Source organism: Anser brachyrhynchus (genome assembly GCF_964034855.1).
Source record: "Anser brachyrhynchus genome assembly, chromosome: 23".
Taxonomy (NCBI): Eukaryota; Metazoa; Chordata; class Aves; order Anseriformes; family Anatidae; genus Anser; species Anser brachyrhynchus.
In genome coordinates, this window is record NC_137716.1 from 2,238,322 (window position 1) to 2,254,420 (window position 16,099).

The following is a 16,099-nucleotide window of genomic DNA, read 5'->3' on the forward strand; positions in this document are numbered from 1 at the left end:
GCCTCCCAGCGCCGCGGGGCCGAACGGAGCCGCGGCTCGGCCCTGCCGAGCGTCCGTGTCCGTGTCCCCGGGGTCGGAGGTGCCCGCTCTGCCTCAGGGACGGGTGGGACCCCGCGGGCAGCTCGCCTCCGGCTTTGTCTCTGGCCTGCCGCGGCTGCGAGGCTGTGCGGGATCCAAGTAACCTCCGTTCTCCTCCCGGTAGCGGCGGGAGCCTCTCCTCCCCGCCCCGCCACAGGCGCGCTGCCATGAAGACGGATGCTTGCAATAAGACGAGGAGCGTGCGTGCCGCAGGGAGGCCGATGCTCGCCTGCAGCCGGGCCGTGCCCCGGGGGGGCTGCGCCGTGCCCCGCGCCCGCGGCCCCCCGGGACGGTGCCGGTCCCGCACCGGCAGCGCGGAGCCTGGGAGCGACCCCGGTGGGGCCGGGGCAGCGCCGCAGCCCCCGCAGCGGGACCGGGCGGCCGAGGGGTTGCCAAGCAACGGGAAGAAGCTTTGGGTTTGGTTTTCTGTGTTTTGTGTTTTTTGTGTGTGTTTTTGTTTGGTTGGTTGGTTGGGTTTTTTGACCCAGATGGTAAATCAGCAGCTGCATCGGAGCAGGGTGGGGGCTGCGGGGCTGCCCGGCGGCACCTGGGGCTCCCCCAGCCCCGACAGCACCCAAACACCTGCAGGAGAAAAGCGATCGCCGGGGCTCGGCTCAGCCTCACCCCAGCCAAGGGCCCAGAGCATCGGCCCCAGCACCCCCCTGCCCACCCCTGGGCCCCCCCTCGGCCCCCGGCAGCCTCCAGCACAGAGCCCGGAGCCCGATCCCAGCTCGGGGCCAGTCCCGGCTGCTGGAAGCCACGTTTCTCTCCCTCACAACTCGATTACTAATTCAGAGCTAAATCTTCCCCCACAAGACGTCCCCCTGCGCCCCTCTGACTGTTTGCTTTGCATGTTGAATACTTTCCAGGATTTCTGGTGTTTTGAGGCTGACCCATCCACATCTAGCTCAGACTAACTTAATCAGCCGCCTTTTATTGCTGACTGCTGTAGCTTTTACACCTCTAGAAAAAGAACTACTTAAATTTCCTGGCACCTGCCATGCTCTTGCCGTGCTGCTTTCTCTGCTCTGTGGGGGCCGGAGGAGAGAGGGCGGATCTGTGTAGTGCTCCTATTCTTTATTTCTACTAAAAATGACAAATTATTAGAATGGTGGAAATTAGAAAAATGGCATTTAGGTAACAGACAAACCTCCCTCTTTTCTCTCACGGCCTCTGGTTAAAAGCAGATTCGGAGATGGAAGGCAGGGGAAAAAATAAGCAGGAAAGTCTGCTGGGCACACGCGGCTGGGCGGGGGGCTCCCCGAGGGGCAGCCCCGGCGCAGGGCGGGGAAGGGGCTGGGGGCTGCGCTGTGAAGGACACAGAGCAGGGCTGCGGAGCCACGAGCCCGGCACGGGGGCTTGCACCTCGGCGCTGCCATGGGGCTGGTGCCGGGACAGCCCCAGCGAAACAGTGCTGCGTGCCCAGCCCAGGCCGAGGGGCTCGGGGGGAGGCACGGCCGCGGGGAGAGAAGTGGCTGCCCCCGTGATACTGCCATCGGCACCCCCATGGCACGGGTGGGGACAAGAGTGGGGGCTCCCCACCGCCACATCCTCCCTGCGGGACTGCTCCCGCTGCTGCCCAGGCATGTTGGGGGGTCCCCAAAGCACCTGCGGCTCCACAGGGCAGAGCTGGTGGGGAGCGGCAGCGTCACAAGGAGAGGTCGCTGCTGCACGGCTGGGGCACTGCCGGGGCCCTGCCCTGCTTCCCCACCGCTCCCCGTCACCGGGGGCCTGGCACGGGCCCGAGGTGGTGCCGGCGGCTCAGCCCTGGAACCGCCCAGCAGCTGCAAACATGGAAAGCAAGGGAACACCAGGAGCTGGGGTACCACCCGCATCTGGCTTAGAAATACCTTTATTGCACTAAAAAGGGGAAGTCATCTGTAAACAAACATTCCATTCAGGTATTAATATATTTTTTTTCACTCCAGAAAATGCGTCATTAAATCCAGCCACAGAAATATCAAAGCAGGAACATTAGAAAAGAGCTACAGGGAGGAAGGACCCCGCCGTGCCACACTCCCGGCCCCACATCCACCCACCTGGCACGGCAATGCGCGGCGCACCCCGGGGCTCAGCACCACGCTCCGCTGGCTCTGGCGAGGCAGCCCCGGGACAGGCAAGGGGGATGGCACCAGCCACCGGGCCCTTGGGTCTCCCCCTGGGGCCAGCCCCAAGCCGAGGAGCAGTCCTGGGCCCTGCTCTCAGCCTCCCCCCTCCCCAGAGCCAAAGGCCCACAGCACAGCTCTGCCGAGGGGGGGGCTGTGGCACCCCCCGGCCCTTCATGGGCACCAAAACCTTCGCACTGGTCCTGTCCCCAGCCCCCGGGTGCCCCGTGCCCCCAGCAGTGCCTCACGGTGCCCTGGGGTCCCCACCGGCCCCGGTGCAGGAGGTTCCCCCCAGGTCCCATCCCAGCCCTCACAGCCCCCTGCTCGCCCCCCGGCTGAGCCCAGGCCCCGCGGGGCAGGAGGGAGGGTGGGGGCAGGCGCCCCTTGGGCGGCGCTGGGGTAGGAAGCAGCAGGTGGGAAATCCCCTGCGACAGGACTGCTCCTGCTCCTCACGTCCTGCACGGTTTGTTTTCATCCACAAGCTCGATAAACAGCCACGGTCACCCCAAATCCCCCCGACATGCAAACATCACGCTATCAGAACCATGCCTCGCGTACCTGGAACATATTTACAGACAGAAGTAAAACACGCTGGGAAAGATCAGCCTCAGATATAAATAGCCAACACTGAAATCTGCCATCTGCTGCAAAGGACAAGGAAGGAACATCAACCGCCACCGACAGAGGTTAACACAGAGGGACACATGTGTGCGTGTGTCCACGCGTGCTGGGACGGGGCAGAGGAGCGCTGCTATTTCTGCTCCCTTCCACGAAAACATGCAGGGACCCAATGCGATAGGCAACACCACACCAACAACAACGAGGTGGCTGTTTTACCCACCCGCAGAAACCCCAACCTGCCTTTCCCCCTCCCAGTGTCTCCGGCTGGGTGGGACAGGACGGGGTGGGGGCAGCGGTGGGGGCGCCCACTCCCCCAGGGAGAGCTGCAGAGCCAGCACGGACCCTTTTGGGTCCCCCCAGGGCTGCATCTCCCCCTGCCGGGGGGGTGCAGACACTCACAAGCCCCCAAGCACCCGCAGGTGGGTGGGCAGCAAAGGAGAAGGGAGCCTGTGCCTCCGCCTGCCGCCCTTCCCCAGTGCCACCCGGGTGCACAGACACCGGTGCTCAGCGTCTGCTGGGACACCGACCCGGTACCCGTGCCCACCCGTGTGCCCGGGGTGGGGGGTGCTGGGACCCCCCCCCCCCAGCAGCGCCAGCCCCTGGCAGCCCCTGCCTGGGTTTGGGCAGACCCAAATGCCCCTAAAGCTCCTGGAGCTGTCACCCACGGGGGGGTCAGCAGCGGACGGCATCGCTCAAGGCAGGGAGGCATCCCCTGAGGCTGCGGGTGTTGGGCAGAGACAACCCGCGTGCCCTGCGCAGGCCCGGGAAGGGGCCAGGAAAGGCTCAGAAAGACCACGGGCCCCAGTCAGCCCCTGGGCTGCCTCCCAGGGCCCCCAGACTGGTTCTTGGGTCACCTCTGCAGTATTTTCCCTGCAGTCTCCAAGACTACAAACTTGACTTTTAAATTAAAGTCGAGATCCACGCCATCACCTCGCTCTGGGAGCTGAGGGAAGTGGCAATGAGTACGCTACAGGGATCTACCCACCTCCAACCTGCGTGCTGGCCAGCTGGAGACCGCAGAACCCAGGCAGGGAAGAGCCCAGCAGGTGACATCCATTCTTCCCGACGGGGACAGGGCCGGTGGCTCCCGCTGGGCACCAGGAGCCGCAGCCCCGGGCGCGCAGCTGGGAGGGGACAGAGGGGAGAGGCTGCGGCTGCCGCGGGAGGGCTGACGCTGGCAGCGCCCCATGGTGGGACCGCTCCCGGGGACCCGGCCCTCCGTACCCGAGACCCGCCACGACCCCGGCCCTCCTCTGGGGGGGCCCCTCTGAACCCTCCTCCAGAGGGGCCAGTGCTGGCCCCAGCCCTCCCACGCCCCAGCCCCATGGGCGAGCTCCCTCCGGGGCTGCCTACAGGCCGGCCAGGAGGGTGGTGAGCGGGAGCTCCTTCTCCCCCAGCAGCGTGTCCCGCTTCAGGCTGCTGCCCTTGTTGACCACCTTCAGCTTCAGGGACAGCTTCCTGACATGGCCAGGGCCCAGCCCATCGAAGAAGAAGTCCTCGTTGAAGCTGGGGTTGCGGCTGTTCTTGACGATGGTGCTGCGCTGCTTCTGCAGCTTCCCGGGGTTGAGGCACAGCGAGACGCAGCAGTTGATGCTGCGCACGTCGACCAGGGCATCGTAGAGGTCCTCGGCGGAGACGAGCCGCACGCGGAGCCGGGCGTTGGAGGGGTCGTAGTCGGCGGCCAGGCGCAGGCTGCCGCCCCGGCTGAGGCGCAGGCTGTGCTCGCGGTGTCGGCCCTGCGGCAGGTCTGGGGCTGCCGGCGGCTGCCCCCCTGCCGGGGCGCTCCTGGCACGGCGCTGGGCGCTGGGGCTGGTGTCGGCGGAGCTGTCGTCGGTGGACAGCGAGCTGTTGCGGGCCACCGAGTGCTTCAGCTTGATGACCTTGGACTGGCTCTCCTGGCTGAAGATCTTCAGCAGGGAGACGGAGCGGGAGAGCAGCGGGGAGCCAAAGGGCGAGGACTCGGCCGAGGAGCACGTGTCGCTCTCGCCGCCGCTGAAGTAGCGGCCGGGGTGCATGAGGGCTGCCCCCAGGTCGGCGGGCGCCCGGGACCCGCTCTCACCATTGAGCTTGGCCCTGCGCTGGGCGCTGGGGGAGGTGGCCGGCGAGGGGCAGAGGCTGCTGTGCTCACTGTGGAAGAGCGATTCTTTGCGCCGCGTGTGGGGGCTCTCCACCAGCGTGGCGAAGCCGTAGGAGGTCTGCGCCTTGGGCACGTAGGGCAGCGACATGGCCGTCTGCGCCTGCGGGTCCGCGTTGGTGCCGAAGCCCCCCTCAGCCGTCCAGTCCTCGGCGCTCTCGATCTGGATGATGTGCCGGCCGGTCGCCTTCGGCCGGGGCCGGCTGGGCGGCCGGGGGCTGCGCGGGGGCTTGCGTCCCGCCAGGTCCTGCTCTGAGGCGGAGGGACCCAGGGCTGGCGGCGCAGGGGGCTCGGAGCCCTCGGCCTCAGCAGGCGCCGCGCTCAGCTTGGGCGGGATGAAGAAGTCGGGGATCTTGTCGGGGGTGAGGACGTTGCTGTAGCGGGAACCCCGCGGGGACTCCTCGGGCCCCGCGCCCCGGGAGCCGCCGTTCTCCGCCACGCCGCGCAGCCGCTCCAGGAGCCACATGTCGCCGCCGGGTGCGGGGCTGGAAGAGACCCGATGGGAAGCGCCGTCACCGGGGGCCGGGCACCGGCACGCCGGGAGCCGCCAGCCCGGTGCGCGCCGGGGACGAGGCTGGGGAAGGATCCGGCCGCACCGGGGGCACCGGGACCCGCCAGTCCCAGGGGAGGAACGGGGACGAGAGGGCCGGGGGGGAACCGGCCGCGCCGCGGAACACCGCGCCCGGCGCCCGGCAGCCCGGGGGTGGGGACGGGGATGGGGAGGGAGCCGCCGCGCCGACGGGCACCGGGACGCACCGGGACCCGCCGGACCCCGCAGCGCACGGCGGAGCCGCCGGGACGGGACGGGACGGGACGGGACGGGACGGGACGGGACGGGACGGGACACCCGCCCCACCGGGAAGTTGCCGTTCACCGTTACCGGAGCCGCCGCACCTGGACCGGAGCCGCCGCCGCCGCCGCAGCCCGCCGGGCGCGGACGCGCTTTTATAGGGCCGGGGCGGCCCCGCGCTCCCCGCCGCGCCGCCGCCGTATTCCTCCGAGCGCGGCGCCCCCGCTTTTCCCCGCGCCGCGCCGGGCCCCCCCGGGCCGCTGCGCGGGGCCGCGGCGGGCAGGGGTCAGCCCGCAGGGGGCGGGCGGCGGGGCCGACCCCCGTCCGCCGCCCCGGGAACGGTCCCCACTCCGGCCCCCGGCCGCCTCCGGTCCGGGGAGCGGGACCCCCAGCGGCCCGGCCGCCGGGACCCTCTCGCCGTGTGCCCGCGGGGACGTCGGGACCGGGGCGGGACCCCCGGAACCCCCCGGCAGCAGCGCCGGGACCGGAGCGCAGCAGCCCCGCCGTGCCCCCGGCTCCCCTCCGCCCTGGGCCGAGCCAGGAGCCCCCCGCGGACGGAGCCCCCCGGCGGCGCCGCGCGCTCCCCCCCCGAGCTCTCGAGCTCCTCAAAGCGCCGAACAAAGCCAAGAGCTCTCCAGGGAGCTCAGAGCTCAAGGACCCGCTGAGAGCATCAAGTGCTTCAATGCCGTGGGGGGAGGCGCAGGGCAGGCAGCGCCGCACCGCTCGCGTTTGGCTGACACCTGGCGGGGGGGCGCTGGGCAGGACGCGGCCTGGTGGTGCTGGGGGCGCCGGGGGCGACAGAAACGTCAGGGGAGGCAGGGAGCATCGCTGCGGGCCCAGAGCAGCCGAGCGGGCGGGCGACCTTCAGACCACGGTGACCAGCCCCAGAACGGGCACCCCGTGGATTTACAGCCTTGGGGACGGCGGTGCTCCAGGCAGGACGGGGACAGCGTTTGTTCCTCCCGGCTGCCTGCCCCGGGGTGCCGCCAGGCTGCGGGGAAGGCTCCGTTCTCCTCGCGAACAGCCCACGGCAGCAAAGGGCTCGATGTAATCACCAGAAACGAAGGCCCGGCTTGGTGATCTCACTCAGTGCAGGTTGCTGCAGCCAAGCACTGTGCGAGAGGTGGGAGGTCTCGGCTCCCTCCGCATCCTGCCTCCGAGCTGATGAAAAGAGAAGGATGCGCCGAGCCCAGCAAGGGCCGGCAGCCTGCTCTGGCTGCGCCTGGGAGAGGCAGGGAGGGAGAAGGTGCCCCGGGGCTGGGAGAACAGCCGTCCCCTCCCTGGCTGTTCTCCGCTTTCTGCACTGCCCGGTGTCTCTGCTGGGCCCTCCGCCCCCATGCGAGGCCTCTCCCAGCACCCCGGGGGTGCTCCCTGCAGGGCAGGCACCGCAGCTTCAGGGCTCCTCGGGGCATCGCCCTGCCCGGTGGGGAGCAGTGGCGCTGGCAAAGCGCAGGCCTTCACCTGAGGATGGGGAGCTCGGCACAAATCTGGGAGAAGCCGCAGGGATGTGGCAAGCAGGGTGTGGGGGTGCAGGAGCGGGGCTGGGCTGAGACATCTCACTGAGGAGGGGGGGCGGCAGCGTTACGGCTGGACCAGGGGTTGGCACTGCACGGCGTCCAGTCCAGGGTCTGGCTGGGGAGCAGAGGGTGGAGAAAGACAGGGAGAGGATGAGGAAGCTCAAGGGAAAGGGAGATGGTGAACAAAGGCTGGTGTTTACCTTTACTCCACCCATGTGCAACAGGAGGTAAATAAGGTGCAGAAATGGTTGAGTTCCCCGGAGATAACAAAGAGCGCTGGAGCTGGGCCAGCCCTGCCCGCACACTTGGCTCGGGGCCAGAGGTCCCTGGGGTGCGGAGGGGAAGCAGGGTGCTGAGCTGCTGCGCTGAGCTCACCTGGTCCTGGTGCGGGGCTGGGGCAAGAGCAGGGCAGCAGCGATGGGCAAAGCCACGGAGAGCTCAAGCGCCCCGGGTCTCAGCGGAGGGGCAGCGGGAGGGCCCTGTGCGCACGGCAGGAGCTGGCGCCGGGGCACGCGGCGGGGATGTGAGCTGTGCCTGGGCACCCGTGCTGGCAGCCAGCCCTGCTCTGGTACAGGGCTCGGGACCAGCGCTCGCTTCCAGCGCTGCGGTGCCACAGCCACTGTGCACAGAGGGAGGTGCCAGCCCACGACCAGAAGTGGGCAGAGAACAAACGCTTGCAGGCCAGGAGAAAACAATTTTCCAGTGCCTCCAAAGCAAGCTCCGGACCGCCAGGCAGCACTGCGCAGAGCAAGGCTGGACAGGGACCCTTTCCCCTCCTGCCTCCTCCGTGGCGCTGGAACAATGCGGCTCCCTGCGGCTGCAGGCGGTGGGGGAGCCGCGGGGTCCCATCTCGGGTTCCAGAGCTGCCTTCCCCGAGCAGCGTGACGGGGGTCGCAGGGAGAGGCGAGGGTTGGTGAGGCGGGCGGGGGTCCCTCGGGCAGGGCTGGAGGGTGCTGGAGGCGAGCGGCATCCAGCAAGGCCTGGGCACGGCGCAGCGGGTGAGGGATGCCCGGCTGGGGACAGCGGCAGGGGCTGGGGACAGACAGGGCTGGGGACGCGCCTGGCGGAGCCGACAGTGTGCTACCATCTGCTGGAGGCTGGGAAGCAGAGCCCCGTGTCCCCCCCCCAGCTGCGGGGAGCCCCCAGGGACAGCAGCAAGGCCCCGGCCCCCCCGGCCCAGCCCAGCAGCGGGGCTGCTCCGAGGGTGCAGAGCGCACAGAAAGAAATTCAATTTCAGCTGCGGCCCTCCCGGGAACTGGTGCTCCAATTGCATTATTCATGTCCATACGTAACTCAATAAAGGCCTCATACTTAATTGTTTTCTGTTTCAAGAGCACTGCCGCTGCGTGGCTCCCAGCCCACCTCCCCACACCGCGGGTACTGCCTCTGTGCCGGGGCTGGGGGCCTCGGGGGGCCGTGCACCGCCTGCGGTGCGGTGATCGGTCTGGACAAACTCCATCAAGGTGGGTAAATACCCCCCAAAACACCGTGCCAGCCCTGCCAGTGCCTCCTCACAGCCCCTCTGGTAGCCGAAAGGCCGGGTGCGGAGCGGCGGCAGCTGGTGCGAGGCGCAGGCTTGTTCTTCGCAGCAGAGAAGCAAGCAGGGGCTCTCGCTGCCTTTTCCTGCCTCTGCTATTGAGGGAACAGTGCAATTATCTTTGCAGACGCATTACTACATGACAAAAAATAGCAGCCGAGATGGAAGCGCTGCGTCCCTGTAGATATTCGACTATCAATGGAAAATTACACATTCATTACCAGGCTTTATTTAGGTGCTGACTTTATCCATTGACTCACCCAGCACCCAGCCGGCCCCTCAGCCGGAGGACGTCCCCCGAGGGGTGACCCCGCTCCCCTGGGGCCACCAGCTCCAGCGCTGGGCAGAGCGAGCGGAGGCGCCCGCTGGGGCCCCGTGGACGTCGGTGCTGGAGCCGGCCCAGAGCTCAGCTGGGAGCCCGCTGCGGCCCCGCTGTGCCCAGGGTTTGCGGCCAGAGCCCCACCGGGGCTGGGACTCCGTGGCTGTGGGGGACCCGACCCCCCCGGCAGCCCTGCCCTGCCACTGGCTCCGAAAGCCTCTCGTGCCTCCCGCAGCCCTTGGGCTCCAGCAGGGCTCCTGGTGCCTTTGCCAATCCCAGTCAAAAGCCTTTTTATCTCCCAGCCACACGGCGCAGCCGGGAGCTGTGGTCAGGCCCTGACTGCCGGGGGGTCATCAGCGGCTGGTGAGCGGCGGCTCAGGGCTGCTGCGAGGCCTCCCCAGGCAGCTCAGCCCCCCAGGATCCCCCACCCCCACACCCCAGCCCTGGAAGCACACCCCGGGGCTCGGAGGCAACGCGTGCCCGCGGGTGGCTCGTGGGTGCAGGGTGCGGCCACCGAGGTGCGACCGGCCGGGAGCTGGCGGTGATGGAGGAGCTGCCCTGGCACCCGCTGTGTCCCCGTCTCTGTCCCTGCTGGGCACAGGAGCCAGCATCCTGCAGCCCCGTCCCCTGCCAGCTCTGTGCCTGGGGGCAGCACGAACAGCCGGGGCCTTGCTCATTTCCAGGTTTAATTAGGAACTTATCCCAAACAACAAACCCCAGAGACGCCAGAGGAGGGACCGTGAATGCCATAAAAACCTGCCAAAGCCCCACCTGGGGGGTCCCAGGGCTGGGGCCGCCTCTCCCCCCGCCACCCCAGCATCTCAGGCTCGGCTCTGCCCCGCAGCAACTCGGTCCTGCCCCCCCCGGGGGCTGTGCAGGGCTGCAGGGGCTCTGTGGGTGCTGCGGCATGGCCGCTCCTGGTGAGAAGGCGACTGGAAGCGTGAGACCCACAGGAAAATCCAGCAGCGCCGGCTCCAAGAGGTGCTTGTGCCCAGCCCCGCCAGGCAGAGCCCAACAGGGACACAGTCCCGACGGGTGGGGGCACCCCAATGTCCTGGCAGAGTGGGGACCGAGGCAGGACTTGGGTCCTGAGCAGCAGTGCTGGCGAGAGGCATTGCTCTCCGCGCGGGGGCCACTGCCCCAGCAGCCCCTCGCATACCTGCATGCACACACACACACGTGCACACACACACGTGCACACACACATGCACACGCTCACACACACGTGCACACGCTCACACACACGTGCACGCATGCACACACACACACACACACAGCCTGCTCGCCCCATCTCACCCCAGGAGCCCAGGGACGAGGCTCCCAGCAGCAGCCACCCCCCTTTGCTCCACGTCCCTTGCGCCAGGACGCCGCCAGCTGCGGGGCGCTGGGCTGGGGGTGTCAGGGGCGGGGGGCACGTGGGCAGGGCAGGGCTGGCACTGCCTGGCCCAGGGCCGGGGCAGTCCCCTGGGCAGAACCGACTGCTTCACCCCAGCACGTCCCTGCGCTGTCCCCAGCCGCTGAGCGCAATAAATGTCCGGGTGTCCGCGGGGCAAGGGGCCCCGTGCGGATGATGGAGGGGAGGTGGCGGGGACGGGGGGACGAGGGCAGGACAGCGGGGCCCTGGGAGGTGGGCACCACGAGGCCCCTGAAGACAGGCACGAGCAGAGGAGGGGGTGCAGAAGAGCCTTGGCTTTGCCCCGGGCTGGGACGAGTCTGGCGCCAGGGGGCCGGGCCGAGGGCTCACGTACCCCCCAGCATCACTGCTTCCTGCGGACAACCTGGCGGAGGTGCAGCTCACTCTCTGCGGCCACGATGGGCTGCTCGTTCTGCCGGTGGTGGCTGATGAGGTGGCTGATGCTCTCAAAGAGCACGTCCTTGGTCCTCACCTGGGGCCGGGGCAGAGCAGCCCTGAAGCCCCGGGCAGCTGCCCCCCACCCCATCGCCCCCGTCCCGGTCCCCCTGCCCTTACCACGCCCTCGGGATCCACCAGCAGCAGGTGCTTGGGCTGCCCGCAGTGCATGCCCGTCAGGACGTACTGCCCCGGGTTGGTGATGCTGTCCCGCACCAGGAAATCCCCGTCCATCTGCAGGAGCTTCTCGGCGTCCCGCCGGCTCATCTTCCCGTGGTACCACGGCTCCCGCCTCAGCTGCTCCTCCGTGGGGGCGATGGGAGCTTTCCGCGTGGGGGGGCTCGGCCACTGGTCCTCAATCGGGGGGCTGCTGCCGCCCCCTGCTATGCACTCGTGGAGCTTCAGGGCGTCTTCAAAAGGCCCTGCAGGAGCCAGGATGGGGCCGTCGGGGCCGTCACCACTCTGGGACATGATGCCAGGCCCCAGCACGGCGCCCGGCCCCAGCCCGCCAGCTTACTCATATCAAAGAGGTCCTTTTTGGGACTCTCCTCCAGTGCTCTGCAAGCGGTGTCTGGCTCCCGCGTGTCCAGGCTCTGTGTGTTCACGTACATGTGCTCCTCGTAGTCCCGCGGCCCCAGGGGGTGCCCGTCCGCCTGCAGGTACCCGTCGCAGGGCTGGCCTGTGGGGACCGGGCATCACCGCCGGGCACAGCAGGGTCCCCTCCGCAGCCCCCACGGGACCCCGCCTGCCCCGACGTCCCCAGCACCCTCCTGCGGCCACAGCCCCCCGCGGCGGTACCCACCCTGGCTCTCCAGGTCCCAGGCCGGTCCCGGCTGGCTGCTCTGCTCTCTCCTGGGTGCTAAACCGCCCTGGGGAGAGGAGACAGCGAGGGCATCGGGGGGGCCACCCCCGGCCCCTCACCGCAGGGCCGGCAGCGGCCCCGAGGCTCACCTGGCTGGCAGGGCTGGAGCTGGGGGGCTGGACGCGGACATGGCCCAGGAGCGTGCTGTGCCGGAGCCGGGAGTCGATGAGCCCCCCCGGGGGTGGCTCCTTGCCCGGGATGCTGTTGTAGTAGTCGTGCTCACCCGCCTCGTCGTCCTCCCCCCACGCCGACTCCTCCATCCCCAGCACCCTGCACAGGACGTGGCGGGAGCAGAGGCAGCTTGGGGACACCCTGCCCAGCCCGGCCCCGCTCCTGGCAAGGACGGGGACGCCCAGACCGGCCCCGGCGCCCAGGCCAGCCACAGCCCTACCTGTCTGGGGGCACCACCACCTTGGGGGGGCTGTGCAGGTACTGCTTGAAGCGCAGCTCGAAGGCCTGTCCCACCGTGTTGATGACGCTCTGTGCCAGCCCGTCGCAGCACTCCAGGATGTGGCAAGCTGCGGACAGACGGACGGATGGACGGATTGAGGCTTCTCCCGTGCCCCCAGCAGCTCCTCGGATAGCCCCAAGCTGCCCCTCACCCCCCACTGAGGGACACCGCCCCCAGCCCAGCTCATCCCTCCTCCATGCCCCAGGGGCCAGCGTCACCTCTCTGGTTGATGGGGTCCTTGGCGACGTAGGCAACGTAGTCCGTGGTGTCCTGGGGGCACAGAGGGTGCTCAGGGCCTGCGCCCCCTTGCTGCATGGCGAGTGGGGCCAGGGCTACCGGGGGGCCTCAGCCCCACGGACCGGGTTGCCCCCCCGTTTCGGCTCAGGGCAGCCCCATGTCCCCGCTCCCCAAGCAGGGAGCCGAGGGGGGCTGTGGCAAGAGAGCCTCACCGTGTCCCCGCCGGAGGCGAAGGAGATGGACTGCATGTGGTGGTTGGCAATGATCTGTGGGCACGGCCGCCGTGGGGTTACTGGGGGGGCTGCCTGCCCCCGCCGGGCAGCAGGAGCTGAGGCTGGAGGCAGAGGGCTGGGATGGGGCCGGAGGCCGCGTCCCCTGTGCCCGGCTCTCACCTGGCGCGTGGTGGGGATCATGAGGTTCAGGCCATCAACGGAGATGTTGACGGCGATGCTCATGCCTGCGAAGCGGAGGTTGCTCTTGCCCAGGATGGAGAAGAGGGCTTTGTTGGGAGCCTGCGGGGGAGAGGAGGGTGGGGGCAATGCAGCCCCCCAGGACCAGGCTTCCCGGGGTGGAGGAGGCAGAGGGGGTGCCCGAGAGACCCCAGGCTCTGCGCTGCGATCAGAGCCAGCAGCCCAGCACCCTGCCCGCAGCCCTGGCCCTGGGGGAGCAGAGAAGGATGGGCCCGGGAGGAGACTCACCTTCTTCTTCCAGATGCCCTTCACGCCCGGCACTGCCTCGTACAGTCTGTTGATGGCTTCCCTGCAAGCCCCGAGTCCCGCAGCGTTACCGCTGCAGACCCCAGCCCCTTCCCAGCTGCCTCCCCTCCCCACAGCTCTGGGGACCACCAGTCCCAGGCTCCTGCAGCATCCCCCAGCCTCCCCTGGTGTCATGGGGCTGTCGGTTCGTCCTCCCAGCTGGGGCCACCTCCCTTCTCCTCTTTCCGCCCATCGATCTGCGGCAGAGCCCTTTGCCGCATCGCTGCCCCTGGCCCAGCGTGAGGCATGCAGGGCCCCCCAGCCTCGGCCCAGTCCCCCTGTCTCCACAGGGCCCGGGCGGGGGCAGCAGCGGGGCCCCACCTGGTGACCTGTGTCCGGGTATTGAAGTCGAGGGACCTCATGGAGCGTAGCACCTCGATGCACCCCATGTACTGCAGGGAGGGAGGGAGGGAGGTCAGGGCAGTCTCTGGCTGCCGTCACCAGCCCCGTGCAGGCGAGGGAGAGGAGAGCAGAGGAGCTGGGAGCCAGGGACAAGGCCCCCGTCGGCCCCAGCCCCAGGGTTCTCATGCACAGCGCCGTTTCGCCCCCCACCCCAAAACGTCCAGCTGCCACACTGCGTGCCCAGACCCCACGCTGAGACCCAGCAAACTCATCCGGGTGCCAGGGCTCCAACCGCCCCGACAGGGGCTGATGGCAGCCATGTCCCGGGGCAGGCCCCCCCTGGCCTGGAAAGCCCCCAGCCTGACCCGGCCCCGTGTCATCCTTCACAAGCCATGCCAGACAGTGCGGGCAGCGTGACGGGGCTGCTACGTGACGGCAGAAGGGGCCGCGGGCTGTGCGGGCGCGTCCGCTGCCAGCCCAGGCATCCCTCCGCAGAGCCGCTGGGTCAGGGCACCCCCACGACGCTGCCCCATCACCCCGGCCCCCTGCAGCTTTGTACAGGAGGGGGTGGCTGCCAGGGTCCCACCCCGTGCCCACAGAGCTGAGCCTCTGGATGGGGGAAACTGAGGCTCAGCAGAGCCATGGGGCGGCCGCCCTGGACAAGGGCGGAGGATCCCCAGCTCTGCCCTCAGCCCAGCCTTGTGCAGCGCGCCTGGTCCAGAGCCAGGCTTGCAGCTGCAGCCAAGGCTGCCGGAGGCCTCTGGGCCCCCCGAGCGTTTCCAGGGCCCCGCGCTGAGGATGGAGGCCGGGGGGAGGCCGGAGGGAGGCCGGGCCACGGGGTCCCGCCGGGCATCGGGGTCCCGCCGGGCATCGCCCAGGTCGCGGGACGCCGGCCGCGGGGGAGCGGCACCGCGGGGCTCCAGGGGTCCCCCGGGACGGGCATCGCGGGACGCGTGCCCTGGGTGCCCGGGGGCGAGGGGGGGCTCCCGGGAGCCCCCGGGGCGGAGCGGGGCCGGCGGCACTTACCCTGACGATGTAGGAGACGCCGGGCCCCAGCACCCGCTCGTCGGGGTGCAGCCAGCCCTGCGCCGGCTTGCTGATGAAGCTGCCCTTGCGGTTCCACTCCTCGCCGCCCGGCCGGGCCCCCTCCGCCCGCGCCGCCTTCCTGGCGGCCCCGGCCCCGCCGCGCAGCCGGCTCAGCCCCGGCAGCGAGCAGGGCGCCGAGCAGCCGGGCTCGCAGGCGCCCAGCACCGCCGCCAGGCTGGACGGGGCCCCCCCGGGCTCCGCGGCGCCCCCCGGCCGGGCCGGCGAGGAGAGCTCCTTGCTGGAGCCCGAGGGGCTGCGGCTGAGGAAGCCGCCGGGGCCGGGGAACTTCCACTGGGGCATCCTGGGCAGCAGCATGCAGAACGTGGTGCCGGCCTCCGGCTCCTCGCCCGCCGCCGGGCACGGCTGCGCCAGCCCCGGGGCGGGAGCCGGCACCGGCACCGGCACCGGGGCCGGGGCCGGCATGGGGGCGGCCCTCAGCGGCTCGTCGCGGAACCGGTCATACTTGGGCTCGGGGAGCATGCCCTGCCCCGCACCGCCCGGCGCTCCGCCGCCGCCGCCGCCGCCGCCGCCCGGGGCGAGCGCCCCGCTCCGCTCCGCGCCGCCGCCGCCCGCCCCCCGCCCGCTCCCCCGGGGCCGCCAAGCGCTGATGTCATGGAGCGAGCGCTCCGCCGCCCGCCCCCGGCCCCCCCGAGCATCCCCGCCTCCCGCCCGCCCCTGCAGCCCCCGCCCGCCCCGCTCCGGGCCCCCCCGCGTTCCCCCCCCCCCCCGCGCCCCTCCGCGGTGGGACCCCCAAAACGGGCAGGGGTCGTCCCCGCGCCCGGTCCCGCTTGGGGCCGGCCGGGCTCTTCCCTGCACGGCCCAGGGCGCCCGTGCCGGCCGACAGAGCCCCAGGCACGGCTTCGTGCTGGGGGGGCACCCCGTGTCGGGGGCACCCCGACCCCGCTGGCTGCAGCCCCCTGGGCTCGCAGGGCAGCCGCTGCCACCACCGGCCCCGCCGGGTCCCGGCCTCACCGCGGGGTGTGCGGGGCGGGGGAGAGACGCACGGCTCACGCGTGGCAATCAGCTTGAGCGGTGAGCAGGAGGCTTCTGGAAAGGGCCAGCAGCCCCCGGCCGATGCCTTCGGCTGCAACAGGGACATTTTGTCCATTTTTCTACATCTTCATCATCAGGAAGCATCTGCGGGGCGCCTGGGGCTGCCTGGGGGGTGGGGGGCTGCGGGAGGCTTTGCTGCACAATGGGGCTGGCCTATTTCTGCGCCTCCCAACCCAGTGGTCTTATTCACTCTGATTTTGTCTGCCTCCAAAGCCAGGTCTGGCTCCCGCTTGTTTATATCTGTCTGGAGGGCTCAGGCAGTAAAAAGCACAATCATTTTCTTGCTTCTCTGCCAGTATCTGCAGCAAGCAGGGAAAGAGAGAGAGAAAAAAAAAATCTTAAAGGGACTTTCTGACCTCAGAA

General features: G+C 69.7%; 2 protein-coding genes across 2 annotated transcripts; both read right to left on the minus strand.

Annotated features, from left to right (window-relative positions):
• Positions 1–1,914: 1,914 nt before the first annotated feature.
• On the minus strand, positions 1,915–5,404 carry C2CD4C (C2 calcium dependent domain containing 4C; the record flags this gene model as incomplete). The annotated part of the gene is made up of 1 exon (XM_080566524.1): positions 1,915–5,404. One exon carries the CDS (start codon positions 5,402–5,404, stop codon positions 4,154–4,156), a length of 1,251 nt encoding a protein of 416 aa, XP_080422650.1. The 3' UTR covers positions 1,915–4,153.
• A 4,364-nt stretch (positions 5,405–9,768) lies between these two features.
• Positions 9,769–15,297, minus strand: SHC2 (SHC adaptor protein 2; the record flags this gene model as incomplete). The annotated part of the gene is given in 13 exon segments (XM_080565583.1): positions 9,769–10,987; positions 11,071–11,372; positions 11,468–11,629; positions 11,753–11,819; positions 11,902–12,082; positions 12,204–12,330; positions 12,482–12,533; positions 12,713–12,766; positions 12,893–13,012; positions 13,199–13,259; positions 13,577–13,647; positions 14,624–15,237; positions 15,240–15,297. Coding segments are annotated over 13 exon segments (1,998 nt in total). The 3' UTR covers positions 9,769–10,858.
• Positions 15,298–16,099: the final 802 nt, after the last annotated feature.